The sequence below is a fragment of the Abramis brama genome, assembly GCF_963993115.1.
Source record: "Abramis brama genome assembly, chromosome: 23".
Taxonomy (NCBI): Eukaryota; Metazoa; Chordata; class Actinopteri; order Cypriniformes; family Leuciscidae; genus Abramis; species Abramis brama.
In genome coordinates, this window is record NC_139985.1 from 6,424,106 (window position 1) to 6,450,994 (window position 26,889).

At 35.5% G+C, this 26,889-nt stretch overlaps 1 protein-coding gene and 1 long non-coding RNA gene across 3 annotated transcripts in view; one reads left to right on the plus strand and one right to left on the minus strand.

The window, feature by feature from the left end:
- Positions 1-26,889, minus strand: part of camkvb (CaM kinase-like vesicle-associated b) — a 47,382-nt gene continuing 20,493 nt past the window's right edge. Inside the window, exons 2-11 of the mRNA XM_084100874.1 lie at positions 10,510-10,617; positions 9,856-9,987; positions 8,240-8,314; positions 6,725-6,863; positions 5,795-5,915; positions 5,488-5,563; positions 4,980-5,116; positions 4,758-4,836; positions 4,186-4,273; positions 1-4,081 (exon numbers count right to left, since the gene is read on the minus strand). Coding sequence (XP_083957000.1) covers positions 3,737-4,081; positions 4,186-4,273; positions 4,758-4,836; positions 4,980-5,116; positions 5,488-5,563; positions 5,795-5,915; positions 6,725-6,863; positions 8,240-8,314; positions 9,856-9,987; positions 10,510-10,604 — 1,287 coding nt within the window. The 5' untranslated portion in view covers positions 10,605-10,617 and the 3' untranslated portion in view covers positions 1-3,736. The remainder of the gene's footprint in view (positions 4,082-4,185; positions 4,274-4,757; positions 4,837-4,979; positions 5,117-5,487; positions 5,564-5,794; positions 5,916-6,724; positions 6,864-8,239; positions 8,315-9,855; positions 9,988-10,509; positions 10,618-26,889) is intronic.
- On the plus strand, positions 18,966-21,450 carry LOC311074552. Of its 2 annotated transcripts, none has more exons than XR_014604318.1 (4): positions 18,966-19,029; positions 19,188-19,286; positions 19,393-19,553; positions 20,140-21,450. It is a non-coding gene; the product is annotated as an uncharacterized lncRNA (long non-coding RNA). The 2 variants fall into 2 exon arrangements; XR_014604319.1 differs by having other exon boundaries at positions 20,147-21,450.

Consider the following 26,889-nt stretch of genomic DNA (forward strand, 5'->3'; position numbering starts at 1 on the left):
TGATCATTCAAGGATGTGTTTATTTTGAAAGCATGAAAGTGATTTGAAGAATACAGAGGTTAAAGTGGAGAGAGGCCAGTCCTCAGTGTATTCACAGGTTCACAGTCAACCAAACTGAGAAGAACATCTGAGAGAATGAGGAAATCAACAGACACCCAACACCAAAGGCAATAGTGAAGCACTATTTTAAAAAAAATTGCTTTGAATTGTGTTACACAGTATCTAGTTGCGGTTTTAGTATACATGAATGCTATAAAAACATTTTTTTTTTTCAGACCTACATGAAACATTACTTATACTTTTTTATTTTAGATCTTATCAGTTTGCGCTTTTTGAATTTTTATACGAAATCAAAGACAGAAAAACAAATGACATCTCAAAGTCTCAGGGTAGATAGAACGAATAAAGGTATGCGACAGATTTTAGAAGAGAAATATCATTTTATAAGATCAAAGAGAAATGAAAGCTACAAAATGACAATGACACAGGTGAGATCTAAAGTATATCAAAGCTGACTTCAGTAGAAACCTGTGGCAACCCATGCTGAGCATCATTATGAAATCAATAGAGCACTGACAGCATAATTGCATATCAAGGCCTTCTTCAGTCAAACCTCCACTGACTCCTATGATGTTTAGAAAATTACAGCTTGTCACCACTGCACAACAATTACAAATCGTTGGCCACTGGAGGGGAAACTCACTGTTTTCGTTCACCTTTACTGTATGACAAGTTCGAAATAATAGGACCACCATTAGGTGCACTGGCTTCATCTGTCCCGCTCAAGTCCTGACCTTCCCGTCCTTCCAGAATGACGTCACTATTGTCAACTTCAATGGAGGACAGTCTAATCAGAAATTGAGTGTTCACATGGACACTGACATTGACATTAGCATCACAGTATCGCAGTTGTAGACTATTGCTCATATAAAGAGGTCAACCGTTTCGATTTTGCTTTTGTTAAGCTCTAGTAATCCTATATATCCTTATACCTGCCGCTTCTCTGTGCTAAAATATGTTTGTATACTGTAAACAAAGCAACCTAATCGTGTAAAAAATGAAGACGGCACAGACAAAAATGAAGACCGTCTCAAAATAACCAGTCCCCTCAGCGTGCGGGCCGGGGCTTTTCTCAACTGACTTTCTATGATGTTTAAAGCATCTAGAGATGCTGATTTTTAGAAGGCAGCTGTCTAACTCAAAGATCAAATATTTTCACAGGAAAAAAAAAAAACGTTTAAATATGTCATTTTGATTATCAAAGATGAGTTTTAATGGATACAATTATTGACTATTGACTTAAAAATCTACAAGTTGTAAAGTTTCCTGCTCGGCGTGATGTTTAAGGCCCGTTCGCACCATTTATGATAACTAAAAAGATAACTATATTAGCGTCTACAACAACAGATGATAGTGTTCTGCTCATTATAAGCACGTACTGTAGTTTTGTCGTCTGCTGCTTCAAATGCTAAAGCTCCTTAAAGTCTTTAAAATGGATTCTGATTGGCTGTCAAAGTTGATTATTAGTCAGCTGAAAAAAAATGATTCTTAAAGTAATTCCAACGGTGTCGTTGCTCTGTCGTTATCATTGTTATTGTGATGTGTACTTCCCTATTGTTATAGAATTAGAACGATTATTAAAACACAACATTACAGTTATCGTCCTTGGTGTGAACAGGCCATTAATGTCCCTGGAAACCTCTAGTCCCATTTAGCCATGTAAAATATCTTGAGCCTGTTAACCACAGACTTTATTTCAGGCGAGTTAGCAAAACCCCATTCAAAAAACATTGATTTGGGGACGATCTGAAGTGCAAAAATGCTAACTCATTCCTGCAGCACTCTATACTTGTCACTGAGACATTTTTGTTATATGACCTAATGTGCCTTTCTTAAAGCAAAGGTGGCAAAGGGTTGAATGACTATAAATAAGGCCCTATTTACATCTGGTATTAAGATGCGTTTTGGTCGACTGGATCACAAAGTAGACGAGGGAGACACATACCCGTTTACACCTGGTATTTTAATTAGTCTCTTTTGTCCACTTTCAACCACTTCTGTCCTGACTTCTTCGAAAGGAGGGGTCTATGGGCAAGATAAATGTACGTTTTTTTTTTCCAGATCTTTTGATCTAATGGATGAAATAAGCTTGTGCAATTTATATATAAACGTGCCCAGAGATGACAGAAAAACATACGGAGAGCAGTGGCGTTCCTTTTTGCTCTGATAGCTGTAAGACTATCACAGAACAGAGATCAAGAACAGAGAACCCTGCGAGTTAGAAATCTTGAATGGTGAGAGAATATTTGTCTTCAGCCGACAAAGTTTAAATCCTGTCTGGCTAGCGCACTTCCCATACATTCGACCACATGAGTGTTTGCACTACGAAAGCAATCCGTTTGAATGTGTTTTTGACCACCTCTGGAAGTGGCCGAAAGTGGACAAGCTCAAAACATTTTAGACCCCGTTTACACCTGTATTTAGTGTACTTGACGAAAATGCTTCTTAATACCATGGCCTAAATATCCGATGCCTATTATATACTTGCAATTCAAAAAAGATTTGGGCTCAAGAAAAATATATAAAGATCATGAGTAAATAATCAGCCCAACGAAAGCGTCTCAGAGTTGGCATAAAATGGCCACTAACTTGTACATTTAAGCCTCCAATGAAATCCTGTTAAAAACAAAGATCACTGTGTGTGGCTGTGTACTTTTAAAATGGAAAGGTATATTATTCAAAACATGTACAATGTATGCAAATGAGTATATAATACATTATAAGAACAAAACACATTTTCCACTGTTCATGTGGCTAGCTACCAAGCAGATGTGAGGTATTAGTTATGCTTACCTACTCTGCTCCATTTATTGGGCCACACGTCTCAACCACTAAAACACCATTACGAGATGAATTTAGCCGCCTTAGTTGCTGTAAAAGTATTTTTCATATGAATCCTCTTAACGTTTCGTGAGTGCGTGTTCGATCAAAACATGAAATGTCCATGTAAAGCTGAAGCTGAATGTGTCAGTTACCTGGACATGTGTGTCATAAACAGCAGATTTGAAAAAAAGCATGCTGTTCTTGGCTACGTCTAATCTACAGAGGTAAGTAAGCTATTTACAGAAACTGTACATTGCACATGAAGCTGTGTCTCTGTGGTCCTCTGACTAGTTCAATACAGATGTCAACAAATTGCAATGCAATAAAATAAAATAAAAAGTAGCTATAAAATGAGGCCTACAATGATAATCTATCCTAAAGCATGTATGCAGATCAGTGCTAAAGTTTCCAATCTTGGCTTAATGTAAGCAGAAAACAGCTTTTTTCTTATTTTACGCGAAGTTAAAGTGGCCAGAGCATTCAATATGCGTCACACGGCATTGTGATTCAATAGAAAACAAGAGAATGCTTGCTGGAAAATGTTTAAAGGCAAATTCACACTGCACCGACAGACGGCGACCAACGTGGACAACCACCATATTACAGTACGCCACTTATCAGACATCCGTCAAACGCAGATTCAACATGTTCAATCAGCAAAAACGAGAGCCAATCAAACACACTGATTCAACAAAAGTGTCTGTCGCTGTCTCTTGGCTTGTCTCTGTGCAGTGTGAATTGGCCTTTAGAAGTGTTGAGATTAATGCTATGTGCTGTGGAATCAGTATTAGCATGCTTGCTGCTTATGTACAAGAGTGCGGGATCTTAAACGCAGGTGGGAGAGGAAGCGAGATTAACCGCTCTGTTCCTCCCCTGTGTCCGATGGCAGGGAGTCTAAAGCTTCTCCGTTGCATCGCGATGTGGGATCGGGCTGTTCGGGCGCTGGGACGTGGAGAACAGGCTCAGCTGGTGGCGGGGCGGCGGCGGCCACTGCTTCCACAACAGGGGCTTCTGTGCTGGCAGAGTGGCTTTCAGCAGTACTCGACTGGGCTGTGGAGGCCTCAGATGGAGCCTGGGGTTTTTCCTGAGCTCCTGCTGCAGGGTTGGCCACTTCTGGTACAGCTGCTGCTGCTGCCGCCGCCGTCTGATGCTCTGGTGCCCTGAGACGCTTCATCATGGTCGTGACCCGTACGGCTTTCTGCAGGAAGGTGATGATCCAGATTTCATTTAGACAAACTCAACTTAAAAAAAAAAATTTAAACACACAAGTGTCATTGAGGGTAAAATGCTTTTAGAAATTACCTTCCACTTGGCTTTTGCAAAGTTTTTCTCGATTTGAGCACACACATTTTCCTTGATGTTCTTGTCGGAAGCACCATTTCCAGATATCCTTTAATAGTACAAGAAAGCTTATTATATGGCCTGGAAAGTTGTTTATAGATATATACTACTATTCAAAAGGTTGGGGTCAGTAAGATTTTTTATTTATTTATTTTTATTGAAAGAAACAAATACTTTTATTCAGTAAGGATGGAGTAACTTGATCAAAAGGATCATGTGACACTGAAGACTGGAGTAACGTTGCTGAAACTTCAGCTTTGACATCACAGGAATAAATTGTTTTAAAAAATATTCAAATAGAAAACTGATATTTTAACTGATATTGTACTAAAACCTTACAATATTGTTTTGACTGTTTTTCTGATCAAATAAATGTAGCCTTGGTGAGCATAAGATACTTCTTTGAAAAACATTTTAAAAAATCTTACTGGTCCCAGACTTTTGAATTGTATTTTATACCCCAAAATCTTCTCTGAATAGTTATGAATGCCAATATATTGAGTAATTGTCAAGTATATTGATACTATAAGTACCATTCATGGTTGATGGCTTCTTGTGCAGTCAGTCGCTGGTCCTGGTCCACCTCCATAAGACGTGACACTAAGTTTTTAGCTGCGGACCAACAAAATGGAAGATGTAACCCAGGAAACACAACCAAACTTTCACATCATGTCTTTAAAATCAAGGTTTACAAAAGAGAAGTTTGTGCTATACTAAGCATGTGAGGTTTAATCAGTATTCTTCAGTAAAAGTACCGGAGTCAGAAATGTCATCCCAGTATGGTGAGTCAAACTCATAGTCTCCAGCAAGAATCTTCCGGAAAAGGTTCTTGTCATGGTTTTCATAGTCATCCTCATCTGCTTCATCGTAGAATGGAGGATTTCCCGAGAGCCTATGCATGAGATGAGGAAAATCATTACAAACTGTGAGAAGGGTCTGGATAGTGGTAGACTTGCTGACATACTGTCTGATGCATATTGCTCATAAAATGAGCACAATATTGGCATTTTTTAAATTATTGTACAGATTTTGTGGAGACTGCAGCAACATTATGTGAATTAGATATTGCTTTATTTACTCTAATCTATTACTGCAGTATCATCAGTTTAAAATGTATTCCTCAGACAGACAATTCTTGCCAAAGTGGGTGGTTCTTTACATCAGATTATCAGCCACTTCAGCTGATAATCAAAAGTCTAGCTGTGGAAGAGTAGAAGAAAATAAAGGTATTATGAGCTCCTGGTTATAGGAGAATACACTCACAGTATGTACATGATCACACCAAGAGCCCAGCAGTCCACAGGTCGGCCATATCTCTGTCTCCCAACAACCTCTGGGGCTGGTTGAAAAAAAGAGGAGGTCAAATCATTTATAGAAATATAAATGCTCTCATTTTCTATTCTAATTTTTATTCTAATTTTAACAACTTATGCCCATGTAAACAGAAATCTTGTAAGAAAATTCTGTTTGCTCGCTCTGTAATCTTCGTTGTTCCTCAATAAAGACCATCTGTTGCACCTGCTCCCATGAGTGTTCAAAGAGGTTTAGCCTGTTTTTAAGAGCTTCTTACCCAGATACTCTGGGGTTCCACACGGCTCCTTGATGAGTCCATTCTCCAGTTTTGCCAGATGGAAATCACTGATGACTATTTTTGAATGTTTCAGTCGGTTGTAGTACACCAAATTCTCAAGCTAGAGGGAATGAGAATGACAAGATGACATGCTGTGTTCCAAAACAACAGATGTAAAACAAACAACATTCCCGAGTGAAATTTATGAACACATTTTACTGAATAAGAATAATTATTAGTTATTGTATATAAGATTTAGATATAGCACAACTATGTGTAGTTGTTTGTCAGTAAGATAAAATGTTTGATGTTGATAAAAAAAGACACATGATCTAAGAAAATCCGATTTAAATATGTTCAGTAGTTTGTAGTCTGCACTGCGAAAATAACTTTCCGTGATAATATTCAGTATTTTTGTTTTGTTTTCCAGTAAAATTATTCTTTCCCCACTAGAAAATTGTAATAATAAAGCATAATTTACGAACAGGGTAATAAAAATAATCGTAATTCAACGTAATTTCTCTGAAAACAAATCGAATTTACTCATCTTGTTTAAAGGATGTTTGATGCTAAACAAGAACATTTACTGATTAAGAAAGTTTTTTTCTTAATGAACAGCAATAAAAAAATTTATACATTTTTGAAATTGGAGATGTCTAAATTCACTGTCAACTGATATAAAAAACAATATTTAGAGAATAATAAACATATTGACAATAATGAATATTGTATGTTGACAACAAACTAAATCTAATTTCATTGCATAAAAAAAAAAAAAAAAAAAATGAAAGTGCGAACATCAATTCTAAAGATTGGATCTGGAAACCAAAACAGAACTGAGTGCAGTGGAAGCAAAGCTTCTAGTTTATGGGGTTAATTCGTTATAAAGTATATGTGCTAGTGTCCACCAGAGGGCGCTTTGCAACGTACCTTTAGGTTCCTGTGAACGATCTTCAGGCTGTGCAGGTAAGCAGCTGCCTCCATCACCTGTCTGATAACATTGCTTGTGTCCCTCTCAGAATAATAGCCTTGATCCAGGATCCAGTCAAAGACCTCGCGACCTGTGGCTCTGCAAGAAACCACACAACGTGCTGAGCTGCTGCTTCTGTGCAATTATGAATTATTCACACCCTGCTTTAAACGTTGGCACCTTCAAAAGCTTTACTTAATCATGCAGGTGTAGCAGACACAAATCAGCCAGTCCACGCCACACATACAGCGTACAGAAGGGACAAGGCATTAAAATAATGAATGCAAATCCATACAGGCAGGTAGGAATGTGACAAGGACGAGGCGGTATAATCATGCTAGGACAGTCTAAGCGCAGGGTTTATTTCTGTTATGTCTCAGGCAACAGCAGCAGCGGATTTAGCCTCTTGAAGTCAGTATCAACATTATAGAAGAGAACCTATGTCACCAAACAACCTATGCCGGAGGAATTTGGTTTCTGCTACTTTTTTTTTAAATTCATTGTTTTGCCCTTTGCATCCACACGTCATCTGAGAAACAGGCAGCTGCTTGCAATCGCTCACATGCAAAGTTGTGCACATGTTCTGTGTGCTGTATGCAAGCAGTCAAATGCACTTCTTGGTTAAAACACTTGTCTTAATTGACAAAATATGAATGTACACAGATTCAGAATGTAAAGTAAAATTTCAAAGTAGATTTGTGCATTACACATTGCAGTGTAAATACAGCCAAATAGACATCAATAATAATCAAACAGCAATAAATATTCACAAGAAAAGAAAATTGCTCTCATCTCTATAACTTTAGATTATAACTATAACCCTATAAAGCCTACTGTATCATTTACACTCAATTTTTTAAGTTATCTAAATGATCAACATGATCAGAACTCTGCTGAAAAACCTGTTGTACACAATCTACTACATGCCTTCTGTCGTCTGATTGATATTTTATACTTTTTTAGAAAGTAAAAAGGCCTTTTAGTATCATTTTTAAAATGTCTCCCTTCAGGTCATGGTACACGTGTCTTTTTGTTGTGAAATATTTACTGATTTGAATAAAGTAAACCTAAGAATAATTTCAATATTTCAAGATAAACACTTACTAGACTGCAGCAACTTTGGTTTAGTTGATTATCCAAACATATTTTTAAAAATCATGTTAAAATGTGAGTATAAATATGTTACAACAGGCTTTTGAGGAACATTTATTTGTACTTCTCTCAATCATCATTGTATTACATTGTATTATACTGTATGTCTACATAATTTGAAAATACCTGAAGGTATGCCTTTTAACATATAGTTATTAGTATGCATAAATATTTAGCTTTTTTTAATAGTTAAGTAAACTATTTCAAATGAGTATGCTGAAGAGCAAATTAGTTTAGCTGGGTGTTGAGAACTGAGAAAATACCAACTACTGAAATCATTACAGTAAAGAACTATTTCCTCATAAACTGATTTCAGGACTTACAGCTCAAGGAAGAGGTAGTACTCTTTCCGGGTCTCGTAGACATCGATCAGCTGGAGGATGTTGGGGTGTTTCACCCTGGGGAGGAGAGAAGGACAAACAGTTAAGAGCCCAGATCCACCCCGTCCCACCATCAACCCCACACTCGTGCCCCATCTGCCACCGCAGACTCATACAATGCCAGTCATACACGCCTGCATTTGCATATTGCATGGGTTCCTATATCCGCTGTAATCATATTTAATTAAACAACAAATGTCAGTATTACCATTAACGCTCTGTGGCTGTATCACATCTGTTCAAATCAACATTTATGTATGTATGATTTGTGTAATTGTTTTCAAATATATGCCAGCCTGAGGAGAAGGCTTCACCAGCTGAGTCTTGGTTCCTCCCAAGGTTTCTTCTCCATCTACTAAATCTTGGGGAGATTATCTTGGCCACTCTCGCCTTTAGCTAATCACTGGGGTGTTTGTAACGCATTGTTCTTATTTTTGAATATGTATTATAATGAAATTAAATGAACTGAATGGCAGATGTAACGGAAAGAAACTTCCCTTAGAGCATATAAAATTTTAAATCCAGCACGTATAAGCGTATGATTTAATTCATTATGCAACATGGACACTGTAAAAGAGTGTTTGAGAATTTTGTAAAGGTGGTTATGTCAGCCAACTTTTAAATTAAGAAATGAATACACTGATTATGCTTTGAAGACGCTAATGTGCACTTCTGCCAGCAAAAGAGAGGGGAACTAAAGGTGACCTCAAAGAAATCCCTCTTGCCGTTGTGATTTGTGAGCGGGGACACAAATGTAGCACTGCAGGATCAAAGTGGCATCAGTGACTCACGGCAGATCAGCCTTTTAGATGCAGTATAATCATACACTGATGCAAAGCATTTATCTCTAATATCTTAAGGCTTTGACATGTCTGGTATATTAAACAAAATTCATTGCATCATTAGGTGTTTAGTGTACTTTCCTGTTCTTTGAGAGGACTGAAAATCTCGATAATGAACACCGGCTACGCATAGCTCCACAAAGTCAATAAGCTTTTTGTTAAAATCGACTGTGTGGATTCCACTTTTTACAGAATTAAAGAAAATAAGCAATTTGCAAGCAATATTATGTGGGTTTTTGAAGCAGACGTAAGAGTATGTTCAATACAAAACCTCAAATCTCTGTGCCATTAAACTGGATGTGATTTTATTCAAATCATGCTTATGTGCAGTAGCTTGAAGTTTGTACTCATAGATTTGCATAAAGTATGCAGTGGAAGTAAATGATTAGGACTGTGTCGACATTAGTTTTGCCGATGCACTGCGGCAAGCTTGATGCAAATTATTGATGCACACAGTTGACATTTTTAAATCTCTCTTCTTTTTTTGGAGTTCCAAAAGTGACCAGCACAATGAGGATATGTGAGCTTCTGGGATACACAAATCATTCCAGAGGAATTACAGTTTTTAACTGAGCTTTAAGAATCATTATTCATAAAATATATGATTCTCTTTCCACCAAATGAAATCAAAAGAGCAGATCAAAGGACCGCAGAGGAAGCCGCAGTCTACAAAATGATTGTAAAGGTTTTTGAAAAAGAAAACTGAGTTGAACTCACATCTTTAGGATGAAAATCTCATTTTTGGCAGCCTTCCGCACTTTTCTTCCATCTTTCTTCAGGAATTTTTTGCAGGTGTACATTTTCAGAGTGTTCTTATCCTTCGCCCTGAAGATCTCACAGAACTCCTCCCTTGAGAAGAAATTACATTTATTGCATGAAATACATTAGAATTTATATTGACATTATAGAATAGTTCATCCAAAATGAAATTTCTATTAACTCTACAGAAAATTACCGCATGAGCTCTTAACTCTTAATAAATAGCTCTATTCTGATTGGTCAATGACATCATTCAGCTGTAAATCATTTTGTATAACTGACCATTGTCCTTGACTACCATATTCTGACTATACTAGTTTCATGTCTCTCATAACACTCTACAGTCTCACATAATCAAATCATTTCAACTGAAATCAATATTTTATATCCATTTATTTAGCAAGTAGCCAGATAATTAGAGGCATAATGAACACAGTCAGTCAATCATTGTTGCAAAATAAACCCCTTCAGATGATACAAGAGTCATTTTGTGATAATCATGGCTGACTGCACATTGTCCCTTACGAATATACATTTGAGAACAACTTTTGCAACTGCAACTTAGATGCACAAATAAAGAGGACGGATAACACAAAAACATATTTCACTTACGTTTTAACAATCTGCCCCAGATCATATTTGTCTGTAATTTCTGTAGGACTATTGTAGTCCTTCTTCTCGCCAGGATTTAAACAGCCGAATGGCATGGCCCACCCTGCCCTTGAAAGAACCCGAATGAGAGAGAGAGAGGTTAGAGAATAGATCCATTTAATTCCAGTTATCAACACTATTTATTCATTGCACATTGTGTGAATATGTATTACTCAGTCACACCAATTATTCTGGATTAATATGCATGTTCACTTCATATCACATTCTGTGACATTTTTCATTCCGAAGGGAAATAACAGCTGTGCATAAACACTCCCCTTTGACATTCACAAACAAAACAAATTCAGTAGCAAATAACACTGCACTGCTAAGGGATTCGTCTCTCTGCCAATCTAATTTCAAATAAAACAATATTTATGGAACTTATGAAAAATGTGAGTTGTGCTGCACACATGCAAAACTTCAGGCCATCACGATGTTAGGGTGTTCCGGGTGGTTTCCATGTGGTTGGTATGGTTTTATATTGTGATATAATGAGTTGCTGTTTTCCCTATGGTGTTCTGGTTGGTTGGTAGGGTAGGGTGGTTGCTTCCCTCTTTATGATAATCTGCTATCTACATCGAGCCTGGGACCCTATTTCTGTGCAAGTCTATGGGATTTCTTAACGACTGCCAGGCAAAAAGAAAAAAAAGGGAAAAAAAAGTGTGCTATTAGTACACTTCTTTAAACTAAAAAAATAAAGTATATTTTTAGTCTACTTTTATGTACTTCTAAGAAATATACTTAAAATGACACTTAAGTGTATTTGACTTATACTGACAGAAAAGTATATAAAAGTATAAGTATTTTTGGCCTATACTTGTACTCAATTTTTTGATCGAGATATACTTAAAAGTATAATTAACTATTCTAAGTATACTTGGCTTGTAGTTGTGTTTACTCTTTTGATTGAGTAGCTTAATAAAAAAATAAAAAATTCACATAGCTGTCCATACTAATTTATAAACTTACATTGTTTGAAAATATTGATTTATAAAGAAAACATATATGTACTTAATTCTGAGTATGTGATGCGAGTATGAAATCCACTGAAATCCAGCTGAATAATTATGGGCAAAGGAAATAGAGGTGATGAAGACAAACGAAAAACTTTTGTGCACCTTTTACCACACTTACAGTCTAAATCACATTGTTCCACTTCTTCCAAGCCAACAGACTTACTTTCTTTTTTGCTGAAAGTGAGACTTGTTTATTGGCAGTCTAGTCGGTAGAGTTTTTTATATTGAAACTTGCATGCATGTACAGAGGAAACTGAGAACCAATCGACTTTTGATTTTTGCTGACTAGAAACCTCCCATGATTGCCTTGGACAAAAAAAACTCTGGCATTTGTTTATTGAGAATTTCCTACTCTAACTCTGCCTCCACTTTACTTGTGTATGCTAGCTTTAATCATACTGTAAAAAACTGTACCTTGTAAAAGAGATGAATTTAATAGCATTAGTCTCCCTGAGTCAACCCAAAGTGTTTAACTCCCTGTAACTCGAAATAGGAAATCTGATATTCTAGTGTATGTTCATATATTAAGCTTAATTTTTTAACTGAATTAAGAATTTCATTTCCCATTCAATCTTGAATGGTTTCACCCACACCACAACTAAACTATCTTAATTATCAAAATTTAATACTAAAATATATTAGCTTTTCACCACAGAGGAATGGAGGTAAAGCATCAAACATGGTTTGAAATTAAAATGGTTTCATGCAAGTCAAAATTTGTATTTAATCTGACTATTTAAACAAATTAGGTCATTTTTATGATTTAGTTAGATCATTAAAATTACAATTGCAGGTTACCACACATTCCAGTTTACATTTTAGTGTGCCACCCAAGGATTTTTACTGCGCCCCTCTGGCCACCCCATTCAAAATATCCTGGAGGTGCCACTGATAAAGATGATTTCAATGTGATGTTAATCAACAGCTTGGAAGACATTTCATGTAGCCAGTCCTTTGACTAAATGTTATAAGGATCAATCCAGGATGAAATATGACTTTGTTTCCAGACGGAATGATTAAAACACCAGCCAATGAATTTTAACCTGGCAATTCAATCCAGCTCTTGCTAGTTTTGTGTGTAATATGCATCAGACGGTCACAGTGAACGGATTACGGCTGGTCGTGGGTGTGCAATTTGAAACTAGTCTAGAAGACACACAGCCCAACACTAGGAAATGATTGTACAGTTGACTTAATTATTTCATCATCAGTAATGTATGAGCACTACAAGGTCTACAGAGTATATATATATATATATATATATATATATATATATATATATATATATACTAAAACAAAAATAATAATGCAAACACAGAGAAAGGCAGGACACAATTTACACACACAGTCAAGCAGAAAAAGAACAAGCTTTCTGATTTACTGTACATCCTCAGACACACAGATTGTGTTCTCTGTTTCTCTCCCTCTCTCATATTGTTCATTCCTCATTTTTCCCCTCTCGCTGTGCTCCACTTTATCTTGTTCCTTCCCTCTTTGTTCAGTTTTGTAAACCTACATATAATGCTAAGAAGTTTGTTATGTAAGTGATGAAGCTCTTTGCTCTATGATTAATTACACTTCTGTTTGCTGTGTAAATTTCCTTAAAGGGATAGTTCACACCAAAATAAAGATTCTGTCATCATTTACTCTTTTTTATGTTGTTCCAAACCCATACAATTTTCCTCGACTGTGGAACACAAAAGGAGAAATTTTGATGAATGCTCAAGTTGCTGTTATTTATACAATGAAAGCATATTTAAGTAATTTGTGTGGACAATCCATAAAGAGGGTCTTTCATCATATTTTACTAATAACATGAATGTATTAATGGCATTAAAAATTCAATACAGTAATAGTATAATTATAAATTATAATTGCATGTGTTAACACGTTACCTTTGAATCGTATATAGATGCACTTTCTCTACTGATTTCCCAGTATGGCACTATAAAGTTCCCCATGTTGGGCTGTGCTCTTAAAGCACATTTACAGCACACTCTCTCCACATCCATATGCTTTGATATTACTAACACAGCATAATGGGCAGTTTGGCACAAGCACACACAGGATGATCAATCCAGGATTAGTTAATTAGTAATATATTAGTTAACAAATATATAATGTATATTAAGCATTATAGTCAAGGAATCTGGCCTGCAGGTCTTCGGAAGAGGGCAGATCTGTTGATCAATACACTGAGCTGTTTTACAGCGGCCTGTGTGCTCTAGCCAATATCATCAGCTTCTGTATCATCAGTCATTTTCTACTGAAAGGAAAAATTATTTAAAAATGCAGGTTGAGAGCAAAACTTCTCTAGGTTATTAATTATATGAATGCTTCTTATTTTTATCAATATATAATATTATTAATATACATACACAAATTATATTAATATTTACCTACTCAAGGATAAAGTACTGTTTATGTTCTTCAGATGCCTTGTTTATGGAGTTTTTCCATTAATCTTCATACTCTTATGCTTATCCTTAAATGCTAATGTGTAATATATTGATTTTCTGAGAGTGTATATTGATTTTCTGAGTAAGAGTTTTCATATTTGAATAAGCATTTTGTAATTCTACTCCATGCTAATGTTTAAATGGTGATGTAAAATGGCATATATTATATATAATAAATGCTGTTGTGCATTTAAAAGATAATACACAAAAAAAGCAATTTGTCTTCAATTTCCTGGCCTGGTTTCATCTCTCCAATGATGCAATTACAATAACGTACAGTAATTCATAATACATTTTGAATAATTGCAAGACCAGTCCCTCTTCAAATGTATCAGGGTCTACAGAGCTTTCCTCTCTTTCAAGAAGCGTTCCTCTGTGCAACAAGCAAAGAACTTAATTGGCTGAAAACTCTTGAGGTTTTTGGAGAAGCGAAGAGAGCAACAGGAAGCAAGAGAAACCGACCACGTGAGCGACAGAGAGAGCGAGCAGGAGGAAGATTACAGCGGGGTAGAACTGCATTCTGCAACATCATCTCCAGCTCCTCATTACCGCCTCTCGAAAGAAATCAGGCGATCCAGAACTTAATACGAAACGGGAAACTTCTAAGAAAAAAGAAATGAAAGTTCCTTTGCTTTCCCAAGGGCACTGTGAATGCTAATTAAACCCAGTGGCTGGTACATTAGACTCTGTTTCAACCTTTCTGCACGCCGTAGAGAAATACAGAAAATAGAAACTAGGGGAGAGGGAATGATAATAATCTCATGTAGGGAATAAGCAAGGGAAGGAGAGAGAAATAAGAGAGATAGTCTTGCTACACACATCAATCATGAGTCATGAGGATTGATAAAATGACAAGAGACAAAAGGAGAAGACAATAGTATTCATCATTCACACACCAGCATCTGCGTCTCTCAGGAAGGGTGGTTTGCAGCTAGTAATCGAGCATCTCGTGTATCCTGCGGCATTGTGCTACCCAACCAGCTGAAACTTCACTCTCATAATCACACCATCTTCTCCAGTTTTTCAGAGCTGGCAAAATCTGTGCCTCCCTCTATCAGTCCCATCTGCCTTTAGTTTGTAAATACATGACATCAGGTTGGGCCACGGATAGGCCGAGACAGAGATCGCTGAGCTTGATGGCCCACAGATTGGCTTACAGCAGGTGGTTTAGACATCTGATCCAGAGACGCTTTGAGATCCTACTGCACACTGAGTCGGGTCAAATTAACCAGGGATCGGGGTAAAAATACCATTAAATGTGGCAAAAATCCACTTGATTTTTCAAATGTTTTTTTTTCTAAAACCGTGTCTACACCAGATGTGAGCAGTGCGACGCCACAAAAGCAAATAGAACCCATTATAATCAGTGATGCTGTCTACAATGGATACGACATGGCGCTACACAACAAATTCCCGACATTAAACTGATGCCTATTCTATTTCTGACGTACTTAAAGCTCTCACGCTACTTCCGACATGAAGAACTAATAGATTTGCAAAGGTCGCTTTGTTGCGTCCAGTGTAAACAGCTTGAAGCTGGTGTAATAGACATGGTGTAACATCTAATATACTGCATAATATGCATGCAAGCCTATCTAGTTTAGCCTCTGCAGAGAGAGTATTGACCAGTCGCTGTCAGATATCTGCGTTCATGGTCTCAGAAAAGAGTGTTTTTGGATCTATTGCTAATATCAAATGGTTTTTAATAAGATAACATAAAACATTGAAAATGCTCCTAAAACCTCAACCAGCAAAACACTGATATGATTCAGCAGCTTAGTGGTGAAAATGTAATGGTAGCCAATAGGGACTGGCCAATTCTAAGTAGATGGCTCATACTTAGAATTGGGGATTTAAACAAACCCTTAAATAATACAATCCAGTTAGTGATTCATCATTCACATACTACAGATATGAATAATATCTCAAAATCATGTAGATTGTTGAAGAGTTAAAATTATTTTTTAAAGCAGATTATGATTTTCCTTTTATGGATGATATATGGGCAAAAAAATACCATTATTTTATTTGATTTGATAAAAGCTACAGCCACAATTGTTATGAATAAAGTAATTGACAAAAATAAGTAACAGCATAATAAATAAATAAATAAATAAATACATACATACATATTTAAATAAATCAATTTCCAGTGTGCAAATATGCCCCACTAATACAAAGTTTATACTGGATGAGATTGAACTGAAGTATAAATATTGTTTGTGCCAGGCCTCTAGATGGCCTTTGAACATCACTGACACATCGCTGAAGACTTCGTCTAGCTTAGTTGTCCTCTGATTTAGTCTTCAGTCAATGTGACGCTCAGATCTCATCTCTAGACAGCTCCCCCTGGCACATTCTTACTTACAAATCTGAGTAAAAATGTGAGTATTGATAAAGGAGCATCTGCTGTCATTTGGGCTTCACTCTATCCTGTTTGGGCATTGGAGTGTTTTTCAAAGACTTTCTGAGGCCAGTTTCAAACGCGATGAGATGTTTGAGTCCGGCACAAATGAGTGCCTGCCTCCACGAGAAGCTCCAAGCCTCATCGCATTGTTGGACCAACGGAGGAACACACAAAATAATGAGCAGGGTGAAATAAGAGAGGAACACTATCAATTATTTCTAGTGCAGCTCTCTGACAGTTTCTCTCCGGCTCTGGGAGCTCTCCGGCTCTGGAATGACTGCTCCTCTCAGTTATTCCCTGTGTATTGTTGAACAACGGCTCCTCCGATTCCTCATTGTTATTCCTTTCCTCTGCATGGCTTCTCTCCTTCTCTCTCCTCTGGCTGTTTGTTTTGCAGTGGTGTATACTCCATTATTATTGATCATTTTGTTAGAGAATGAAAAATGCAATTCATGCATCATACAGCATATACACAAACAACACCTTTGTGTTTGGCAGGGTTGGCACTCCGCTGTTGAAACTTTATCAGACAAAAGAATTCTCTCTCTGCATTAATCTTGTTCTGTGGAGGATTGTGTAAGACACAATTTACCCTATTTTTTTGTGAGTCGACTACATAGAACAGGGGTGGGCAAACTACGGCCCGCGGGCCCGTTAGGCTGTTTAATCCGGCCCGTCGAGTATTTAAAATTTTTTTCTTAAGATCGCATTCATTTAGCCTTTTTCTTGCAATACTTTGCGTAATACAGATGGTGGACAACCAGAATGCCTAATACCGCCGCGCCAGCCGCCGCGGTGATTTCGGAAAATAAACCAGCCGCATTTCAAAGTCGTTCCCGAAATGACCGCCAGGTGGCGCAAAGGGACATTGTGCAAAACAGCGGCAATTGCCGTATTTTAAAATGTAAGTGGGTTAAATATAAAACCCTAAGCCTAATAGGCATATTTTTCATATATATAAATAGGCCTATTAGGCTACAACAGAATAGAACCAAAGATAGAATCAATTTTAGAACTGAAAAAATAGAATCAAAAGTTAAAAATATAGACGATATTAGGAGCAATGACGCTGAATATTTTTACTATTCTATTGAGGAATTAGATAAATGAAGAGCTCTCGTGAGCGATACAATTGCATAGTAATTTATAGTGATTTCAAAAGCAGTCCTTAAAAAAAAAAAAGACATGGAGTAGTGTGGCATAATTTTTGAGAGATTACTCGGAACGCGTTTTAGTTAAGATCCTGGTTTCAATGTCCTTAATGTATATAGGGTAGGCTACTGCTTTAAAAAAATGTCAAAACGCGTTTTGAGATTGTTTTGAATTAAACATTGAAGTTTAAAATGTAGTGTTTTGGCACACCAGGCCGAGTGGCGTTATAACGTAGAACTGTAGAACTGTAGAACTGTGTGATTCCGCATTTTAGTTGTTTCAATGTAATTTTGTAAGTTGATACAACTTGTGGTTTCTGAATTTGTTAATTCAACTTAACATGTTAAGTTTTCACTGTCTCAACTAGTCTGCAAGTTGACATAACTAGAGTATTTGCCGCCTCAACTTAAAAACATATGCTGAACCAGTAAGGTTAGTTCTCATTTTTTATCGCGAGATGAGATCACGTGAAGCGCGAAACAAACAGGTCTCTCGCCTTGACTCCTTCATCGGCCATTGCTGGAGAGTTTATCGGCAGATGATTTAATTCTTCCACTATCATCAAATATGGTAAGTAAATATTCGTTAATATGATGTAATAACTTGTAAAATGACATATGAAGTAATCATCCATTTATTGTTCAATATCAACGTTTCTAGATCACATTGGACCGTTGCTAATCCAGTTTTGCCAGTTTAACGTTACGTAGGCTAATATATATATATATATATATATATATAATATTATGTGAGAGAGACTGATATATGGATGAATGCTAAAATAGCCCAGAGAGCGGGAAATGCATGTCGTGAAAAATAACGCATTTCTACCATGTTTGTTCACTCTCATGTTCAAGTTATTTGCGCCAAAATCAGCAAGTCTAATCACCATTCAGGCAAAGCAGCGTCGACGCGTGAGTAAGTTACGACAACAACGAGCTGACAAATAATGTAACGTTAATTTAATGTAAAACTGTGTGAGTGGTGCGGCAGGATTATCAGAATCCTCCGGTGTTCGAGATGGACGCTCCATAACTGAAAAGTTGTTGTACAGCTGTCTAGTTTTACTTATTAAATGTCGAACTTAAAAGACTGTGGTCAGTTATGTTTAGTTTATTGTGGGAGATTATGTAACTATAGCAACCGCTTAACCATCGCAGTGTTTTCCCCAGAACTAGTGAAATGCTTAGCAGCTAATACTGTCCTAATAAGGTCTTAATAGTAATGTCAATAAATATATGTCCACAAATTTGGTGATAAACTATTATTGATCTAGTCTTGATCTTGATTGTGTATGTGTACTCGGTTTATTAAATGTTAGTTGACTTAATTGTTCTTTTCTTTTGCCCTTGACCAATAAAGTGGAGCAGCAAGTTCTGTTTTTTTCAAGACAACCAATGAACGCATTGTCAGAAGGCACTACAAGCTGAAGCACTGCCATCATGTAAGTAACTGTCTGCTTCCCTGCATCTATAAAGACTGTGTGTGTTCATTTAGAACTGAGTTTGCTCTAAAAAAAAACATTTGTCCAGGGACCATACACATCTCTCCGGCTCTGTGCTGCAGCTTTTACGTTGAACTGTGATCTTTATGCTTTCTCAGAGACCTGTGGCATTACAGGCAGACAGGAGAGTTAAAAAAGGATCCTCCAGTATCTGATATGGAAAAAGAGGTGGCCGGTTCTTTTTTTGTGAGAGACAGGTAAAGTCCTACACTGCTGAAAATGGTGTTTAGATGAATATGTAGATATATTATTTTGCAGTGTTGTTTAACATGCTGCTGTTATGTTTGTGTCATTTAATATTAGTTTAGATCAGTGCAGAATTCAACATGCTAATTTCACTGGACCTGAGCAAGTCCTTTTATGAGGGTCTTGACTGGCATCTACCAAAACTGTTGTGTCTACCGTTCAAGCGCTTTGCTGACATTGCTGAAATGAGGACCATAATGGACAGCCTAGATAAAAATGTAAGTACATATATTTCTACTGTACTTTTTTCATAAACATTATGGGCACTTCCTTTCTTGCCATTTCTGTTGTCGTGCATATTTTTTATTAGTGCTGCAAAATATTGAAGAAAAAAGTAATATGTCATTTGTTAATGCGTATTTAAAATAAATTAAAATTAGTCACCTTCTAGTCAATCATTTTATAATGACATATTAAGTTTTATCTTTGATAATCAAAATTACATTTTGGAAGAAAAAAGTCCCCTGTGAAATCAATTTCTTCAGGCCTTAAAATATTGTAGCTTGATTGTAACATTTTATAATGCTTCATTTAGTGTACAGATGCAAAATGCCTCCGTTTATTCACAGTGTATAGTATTTGACCTAAGTCTCTCAGTTTAAAGGTTTTTTACAGGATAGTTCATTCAAAAATGAAAGTTCTCTCATCAATTACTCGCCCTCATATTGTTCCAAGCCTGTAAGACCTTTAATCTTCTTCGGAACACTAAATAAGACTTGGTGTACTCATGTTGTGTTTAAGTGGTTGAGCTTCAGTGTTGTATGTGTGAAAGCACATTTTGAAGTTTGTCATTTTTTAATACAGCACACAGATTCCGAAGAAGATATGATCGGGGCATGACTCTTGGAATCATCGCAGTGGTGGAAGATGTGATAGACCCAATTCCATGCAACTCTAGTGATGTGGCCCTTGTAATCGAGGAAGCAGTTGTTCTGCGAGGATTTGGTGACATACAAATGACATTGCTTTATGCTCTCAACATAAACTACCCCAGAAAACACCTCAGATACACTTTCGAGGTGATTCATGAACATTGGAGCTGATACCTGCAGTGCAAGAGTGCACTCTCTTAAAAATACATTGTTGAATTAAAGATGTTGTTGAGGTAAGGTATGTATTTCTATAAAGAGCCTGTGTTTTCATCTGTATTTTTTTGTTTACCCATGTTTTTACAAGTTCTCTGTATCAAGGGCCTGACATCATTTTCATTGTTTAACTTTGTTTAATTTTACTTGGCTAAAACATATATTAAGATTTCATGTGGTTTAAAGTTATTTCACAGTTAAAGAGGTATTATTAATGTGAAAAATCTTAAAGTGTTAGTTTAACCTAAATTAAAATTATTTTGTTAGATGTTAGATCTCATGTTGCTCCAAACCTAAAAGACCTTTGTTTATCTTTGAAACATAAATTAAGATATTTTTTTAAATGAAATCTTTGATCTTTCTGTCCCTCCTTTGACATCCTATTCAACTAGCACTTTCAAGGTCCAGAAAAGACATCCTTAAAGTAATCCAAGTGACGTCAGTGGTTTATATATTTGTTTACATGCAGCAGTGTCAGCTTTTGCGTCGACACAAAAATCATGTGCTGCTATGTTCTTGTTAACATTTGATGGAGAAAACTATTTAATAAATAAAATGGAATGAAACACTGACAATGCTTCATAAAACTTAGGTTAAACCACTGGAGTCACTTGGATTACTTTAAGGATGTCTTTTCTGGACCTTGAAAGTGCTAGTTGCTTAGGCTGTCAAAGGAGGGACAGAAAGCTCACCGATTTTATTAAAAAGATCTTCATTTGTCTACCAACAATGGAAAGTATTAACAGGTATTGACAGGTGAGCAACTTTTTTTGTGTGAACTGAGACATTAAGATTTTTCACATAAATATACCCCCTTGTGAAATTACTTTAAAACACATGAAATCTTAATATATGTTTTAGCCAAGTAAAATTTAAAAAAATTAAGCAATGAGAATGCATGTCAGGCCATCAATGCTGAAAACTTGTACAAACATGAAAAAAATCCCACATGAATACACTTTCTATGCATTTTTCAAATACATTTTTATCTTTAAACTTCATGCAGTTGTGAGATAATTGTATTCCTTTGAATATGTTAACAGTTTGTTCTTAACATTTATTGATTTGTAAGGAACAATAAAACCATTTGTATGGAAAAATCTGTTATTTATTTGGTTGAGATTGGTTGAGATCTATTTATTGCAAGTTGAGAAAATATGCTAAATTAAGTTCAATGAACATACACTTTAGTACAGATAACTTGAAAATGTAAGTTATCGTATTTCAACTAATATTTAGAAGTCCAGGTAACTTGAACATGTAAGTTATTGTATTTCAACTAATCTTTACAAGTCCAGGTAACTTGAAAATGTAAGTTATTGTATTTCAACTAATCTTTACAAGTCCAGGTAACTTGAACATGTAAGTTATCGTATTTCAACTAATCTTTACAAATCCAGTTAACTTGAAAATGTAAGTTATTGTATTTCAACTAATCTTTACAAGTCCAGGTAACTTGAAATTAGTTTTTGGCTCAACTATTTTAACTATGTCAACTAAACTTTTTAAGTTGAACATACTTAGTAGATTAAGTCAATAAAACTTAACTGAGTCAAAGCAAAAAAATAACTAAAAAATGTAAGTTGAGTGAACTAATTTTTTTTTACAGTGTACGCATTGTTCAAAAATCAGGTTTTATTCTGGCATGTTGAATTGTTAGATTTTTTTTTTTTAGATTTATTAGATTTAGATTTTAGATTTCGTTAGATTTTTTTTTCTCATAACAGCTAAAATAACTAATATATGCCTTGTCTTAATATGACCTACTTAATATAGGCAATATATAGGCATATAATAGCCTATATAATAAATTAGCAAAACTTGGCCACTAAATATTTAATTTTCAATTATTTTAATTATCACAATTAAAGTTTTAATTTTATTAAATTGAACAAGCGCAACAATCAGCATTTAATCAAATATTCTAAAAGATGTATTATTAATAATAATGTTATTTCAACATAATATTTCGTTTTTTTCGACATAATGTGTGCGTGCAACAAGCAAGATGTGTATTTGTAAATCCGGTGATGCGTGCATTGATTTTTATCAATAAACTAGAGTTTTCTGACAGTGTCGACTGCAAAGATGAAGTTGACGATCGCCATTTTTGTAGTGAACGCACCTAGAGAGAAATGCACATAAAGACATAATCAGAGAGTAGCCTTTTTCTTTTCGTTTTGAATTATTTCGTTTGAAGACATTTCAAGCTTTGTGTATTTGATGTATTTATCATGTCTGTGTGAGGCATACGCTGAGTTTCGTTAAGTTAGGAGGATGAGATGCGCTCCAGCTGACGTGCAATGCAAGTGACTGCGCGGGCGCCTCCATGATTAGTGTCTGTTATATTTGCTTCTCTTACTTATTTAAATCCAGGCAATTGGTTGATGAAAAATTGATTAAAATTAAGATACAATTTATAGAAAACGAAATTCACTTTAAAGAAAGGTTTTCTACTAAACAAAACTTAATGAAGTGGTCAAAATCATGTCTGACCATATCCATCTCTCGATATAATGCATCCTATCTTACTCGTGCTGTTCACTTTTCATATTCAACATAGATGGAAAAAAATAACATTATAATATTTTAACAAATATGATACTATATGAGATTATTTAATGGCTACAACAGTATAGTAGGCCTATAGACTTTTTTTTTAGAATAGATTTTTGCTGTGCACTTGCATATTAGTGTCAGCTGGGAAGGAAATATAGAGACCAGACCTCTTGGAACTTTAATTGAATACATAGCGTTGGTAAAGCATACTGAAATTACATCCCTACAAATTTATTAGGCCCTACTGAAAATAAATGTATCGAATTTAAGCAAAGTAGCCTAAATGTTAAGACTGTAAGCCCTTTGCTTTTTTACGTAGCCTATAAAGGACTCTTATAGCCGACTTTGTGTTAATTTAATTTGTAGAGGATTTGTAGAGGATAAATTATTGTAAATTTTTTGGCACATACTTTGGCTAATACTTAGAATTGGGGATTTAAACAAACCCTTAAATAATACAATCCAGTTAGTGATTCATCATTCACATACTACAGATATGAATAATATCTCAAAATCATGTAGATTGTTGAAGAGTTAAAATTATTTTTTAAAGCAGATTATGATTTTCCTTTTATGGATGATATATGGGCAAAAAAATACCATTATTTTATTTGATTTGATAAAAGCTACAGCCACAATTGTTATGAATAAAGTAATTGACAAAAATAAGTAACAGCATAATAAATAAATAAATAAATAAATACATACATACATATTTAAATAAATCAATTTCCAGTGTGCAAATATGCCCCACTAAGACTGTATGTTAAGACTGTAAGCCCTTTGCTTTTTACGTAGCCTATAAAGGACTCTTATAGCCGACTTTGTGTTAATTTAATTTGTAGAGGATTTGTAGAGGATAAATTATTGTAAATTTTTTGGCACACCACGACGAGTGGCGCTATGCATTGTTCTAAAGCCAGGTTTTATTCTGGCATGTTGAATTAGTGTTCGACAAACGCGGCGGCGCGTTCATTTGAATGAAGATCGCTTCTCGCTCGTTTGAGCGAAAACACACTGGAACGTTAGGCCATGTCGCAACGAGTGAATCGTGGCCGAGTGGTTGAACTTACGTTACGATCATTTAGATGACACGGGTTCGAATCCCGAACTAACTTAGACTACTGATATTTTTATATTAGCCTATTAATGCATTTTATAGTCTATTGTTGATGCAGAGAGATTTGTCTAGTTCTAAAACATAGTTTTTTGCTTATAGCCTATTTACAAAATAAAATCACCATGCATTTCCATTTTACACTAATGAGGAACAAATATTATACAATGACTTTACTTCTGTAGCCTATAATAATTCCAATCGTAATTTCAAAAGCAGTTCTGTTAAAAAAAAATAATAAAAAAAAAAATAATAATAATAATAATAATATATATATATATATATATATATATATATATATATATATATATATATATATATATATATATGACGTTTAAACGACAAACAATAAAATCAGAACCAGTATTCTGTTGCATTCATGGTTTCAGTGGCAGTAATGCATCCACGGCTTTTCAAAATGTCACAAAGCGTTTTGAGATTGTTTTGAATGAAATATTGAAGTTTATAATTAAGTGTTTTGGCACACCACGACGAGTGGCAAACTCTTTGCTTTGTTTTGCAAACTCAGATAGCCTGTGGGGGGTTTGGAGAAGGCAATAGTTGCTTTATCGTGGGGGTGCAGGACTGTGCAGTTAATGTTCCGTCTTTCATATGGAGAGTGTCGGAGCCAGCCTGATGAGCAGGCAAAGGCTAAATTCTTTTAAGGATTAATCTCAAAATCTCCAAAAGTCCATAGCCTATGTACAGTAGGCCCTATATCTTATTAAATTATATATTGTAGTTTTATTGATTGTATTTAAAGGTTTTCCACACACAATTTCAATTTAGCAGATACAGAGCTCTTTAATTCGCGACCCACCTCGTTTTATTGTAAGGTGAATTCAGCAAGGCATGTTGTATCTTTGAAGGAACAAAAGCTATTTGTTACAGTTTTTTCTTTCGTGATTTGTGTGGATGACACACAGCGACATATACAGTATTATCAGCTGTATGGTGTTTTTTTACGCTGAAATGCTTAATTTCGAGAAAGACCCGGCGCGCGCAGTGAGGGAGACCAAACTTACTAAAAAAATATCCAGCGCGAGAGAGGCAAAGAAAAACGCCTGTTCTTAATTTATGTTGCTTTGAACTTTTTTCGTTTTGTACCGTTTTAATTTTTTAATTTAGCTGCAATTTCTTTGACAATAGAAATTTAAAATGTTGCAAGAATAAGATTCTGTGTTTCTTATTTTGCATCACAAAGGGAATAAACTCTATCGATGCAACCCTGTTTAAATAAATAAACTGTCCCGACACTTTATTCATACCTTGAAATGTGCGATGGGTTTTCAAACTTAATTAATTTTCTTTTTCTTTTACATTTTCATTGTTTATTTTTTAATTGAAAGTAATACTGTATTGAAAGTATTTTTATGATTTGTTCGATCTGTTTTGAAAAATGTCTTCCGTTGCTATGGCCGGGTATCACTGTCAGTCATCTCAATCTCGTGAATGATTCACACACACAAAAAAAATAATTTAGCAGATTAAAGACGAGCTTCATCATCTTCATTTTCTGGTGCAATCGGCTTACAGTCTTCCTTCATCAGATGTGTCGTCTTTGCAGCGGCACAACATGTTGCAAATTTATGTTGTAATGTACAATTGATAATTAAACAAGACGATTGACTTTAATAAACAGATGCATATTTAAGCATCAAGAACGGAAAAACATAAACACTGTCGGCTACACTGAGATTCGATCTCAGATCGTTTGAAGCTCCTAGAGGCTATTGTTAATGCATTGACCACAGAGCTATCGTCTGAATAGCCTAGGTTAACTACTGTTTGTTCGGGATTTTGTTTTATTTTGTTTTAAATGTATTTTTACATATTTTGCTTTCGTTAATGTTAACCAATTCTGTTGTAGCATAATAGGCCTATATTTTTTCCCTAAAAGTTTGTTTTATTCTCTGCTTTGTTTGTTTATATTTTTACATATTCAATCAGTCTCATTTTTGTTCAAATAATGAAAAAAGTTTTTTTTGTTTTTTTTTTTACAAGATCTTGCGCCATGTTTCTTTTTTTTCAAATTTTTTTAAAAAAAATAAACAGATAGGAAACTTACCTTTTAAAATGCCGCAGTTGCTGCTGTTTTGCCCTGTCACTTGCGCCACCCGGTATAGCCTAGTTATTTCGCGAACGACTTTGAAATTCGACTGGTTTATTTTTGCTGCGGCAGTAATAGGCATTGTGGTTGATTATTTATTAAATAATTCAATTGATAATCATAACAACATGTAAGCCTATTTAATTCTGAATATAACAAAGAATGCTTAAACCGACTAACATCGGTTAGTAACTGCAAGTCCTGAAAATGTTTTAATTTTACGTAAGTAAATGACAAGTAACCTATTGACATAGCCTTTCTAAATTATAGAAAAACTGGGCACACAATTTTAACGTGTCTACTTTGTTTAAATTTAATGAATTTGAATTTGTTTAACCACAATATTTATCTTGAATTTATCTGTGGCCTCTCAGCTCAGATTACTGCCGCGGCAGATTACGTCATAAAGAGAATAAACTGACACTTTTCAAAGTCTGTGATTACAGCGCCACTCAGCGGTAAAAGGCAGCAAATACACATCCCAATCTTGCCGCCGCGGGAACGGCGGCGGTAAAAGTCTCATTCTGGTTGTCCACCATCTGTATATATATTGCGTTGCATATATTTGACAATCGGAATATCAGATATTGCATGCCATAGCTGTAAAAAAGGAAAATATGACATAAAAGCAGATCATAATTCATTCAGCGCTGTTGTGGCTGCGGTGTGTCACGTAACAAGCA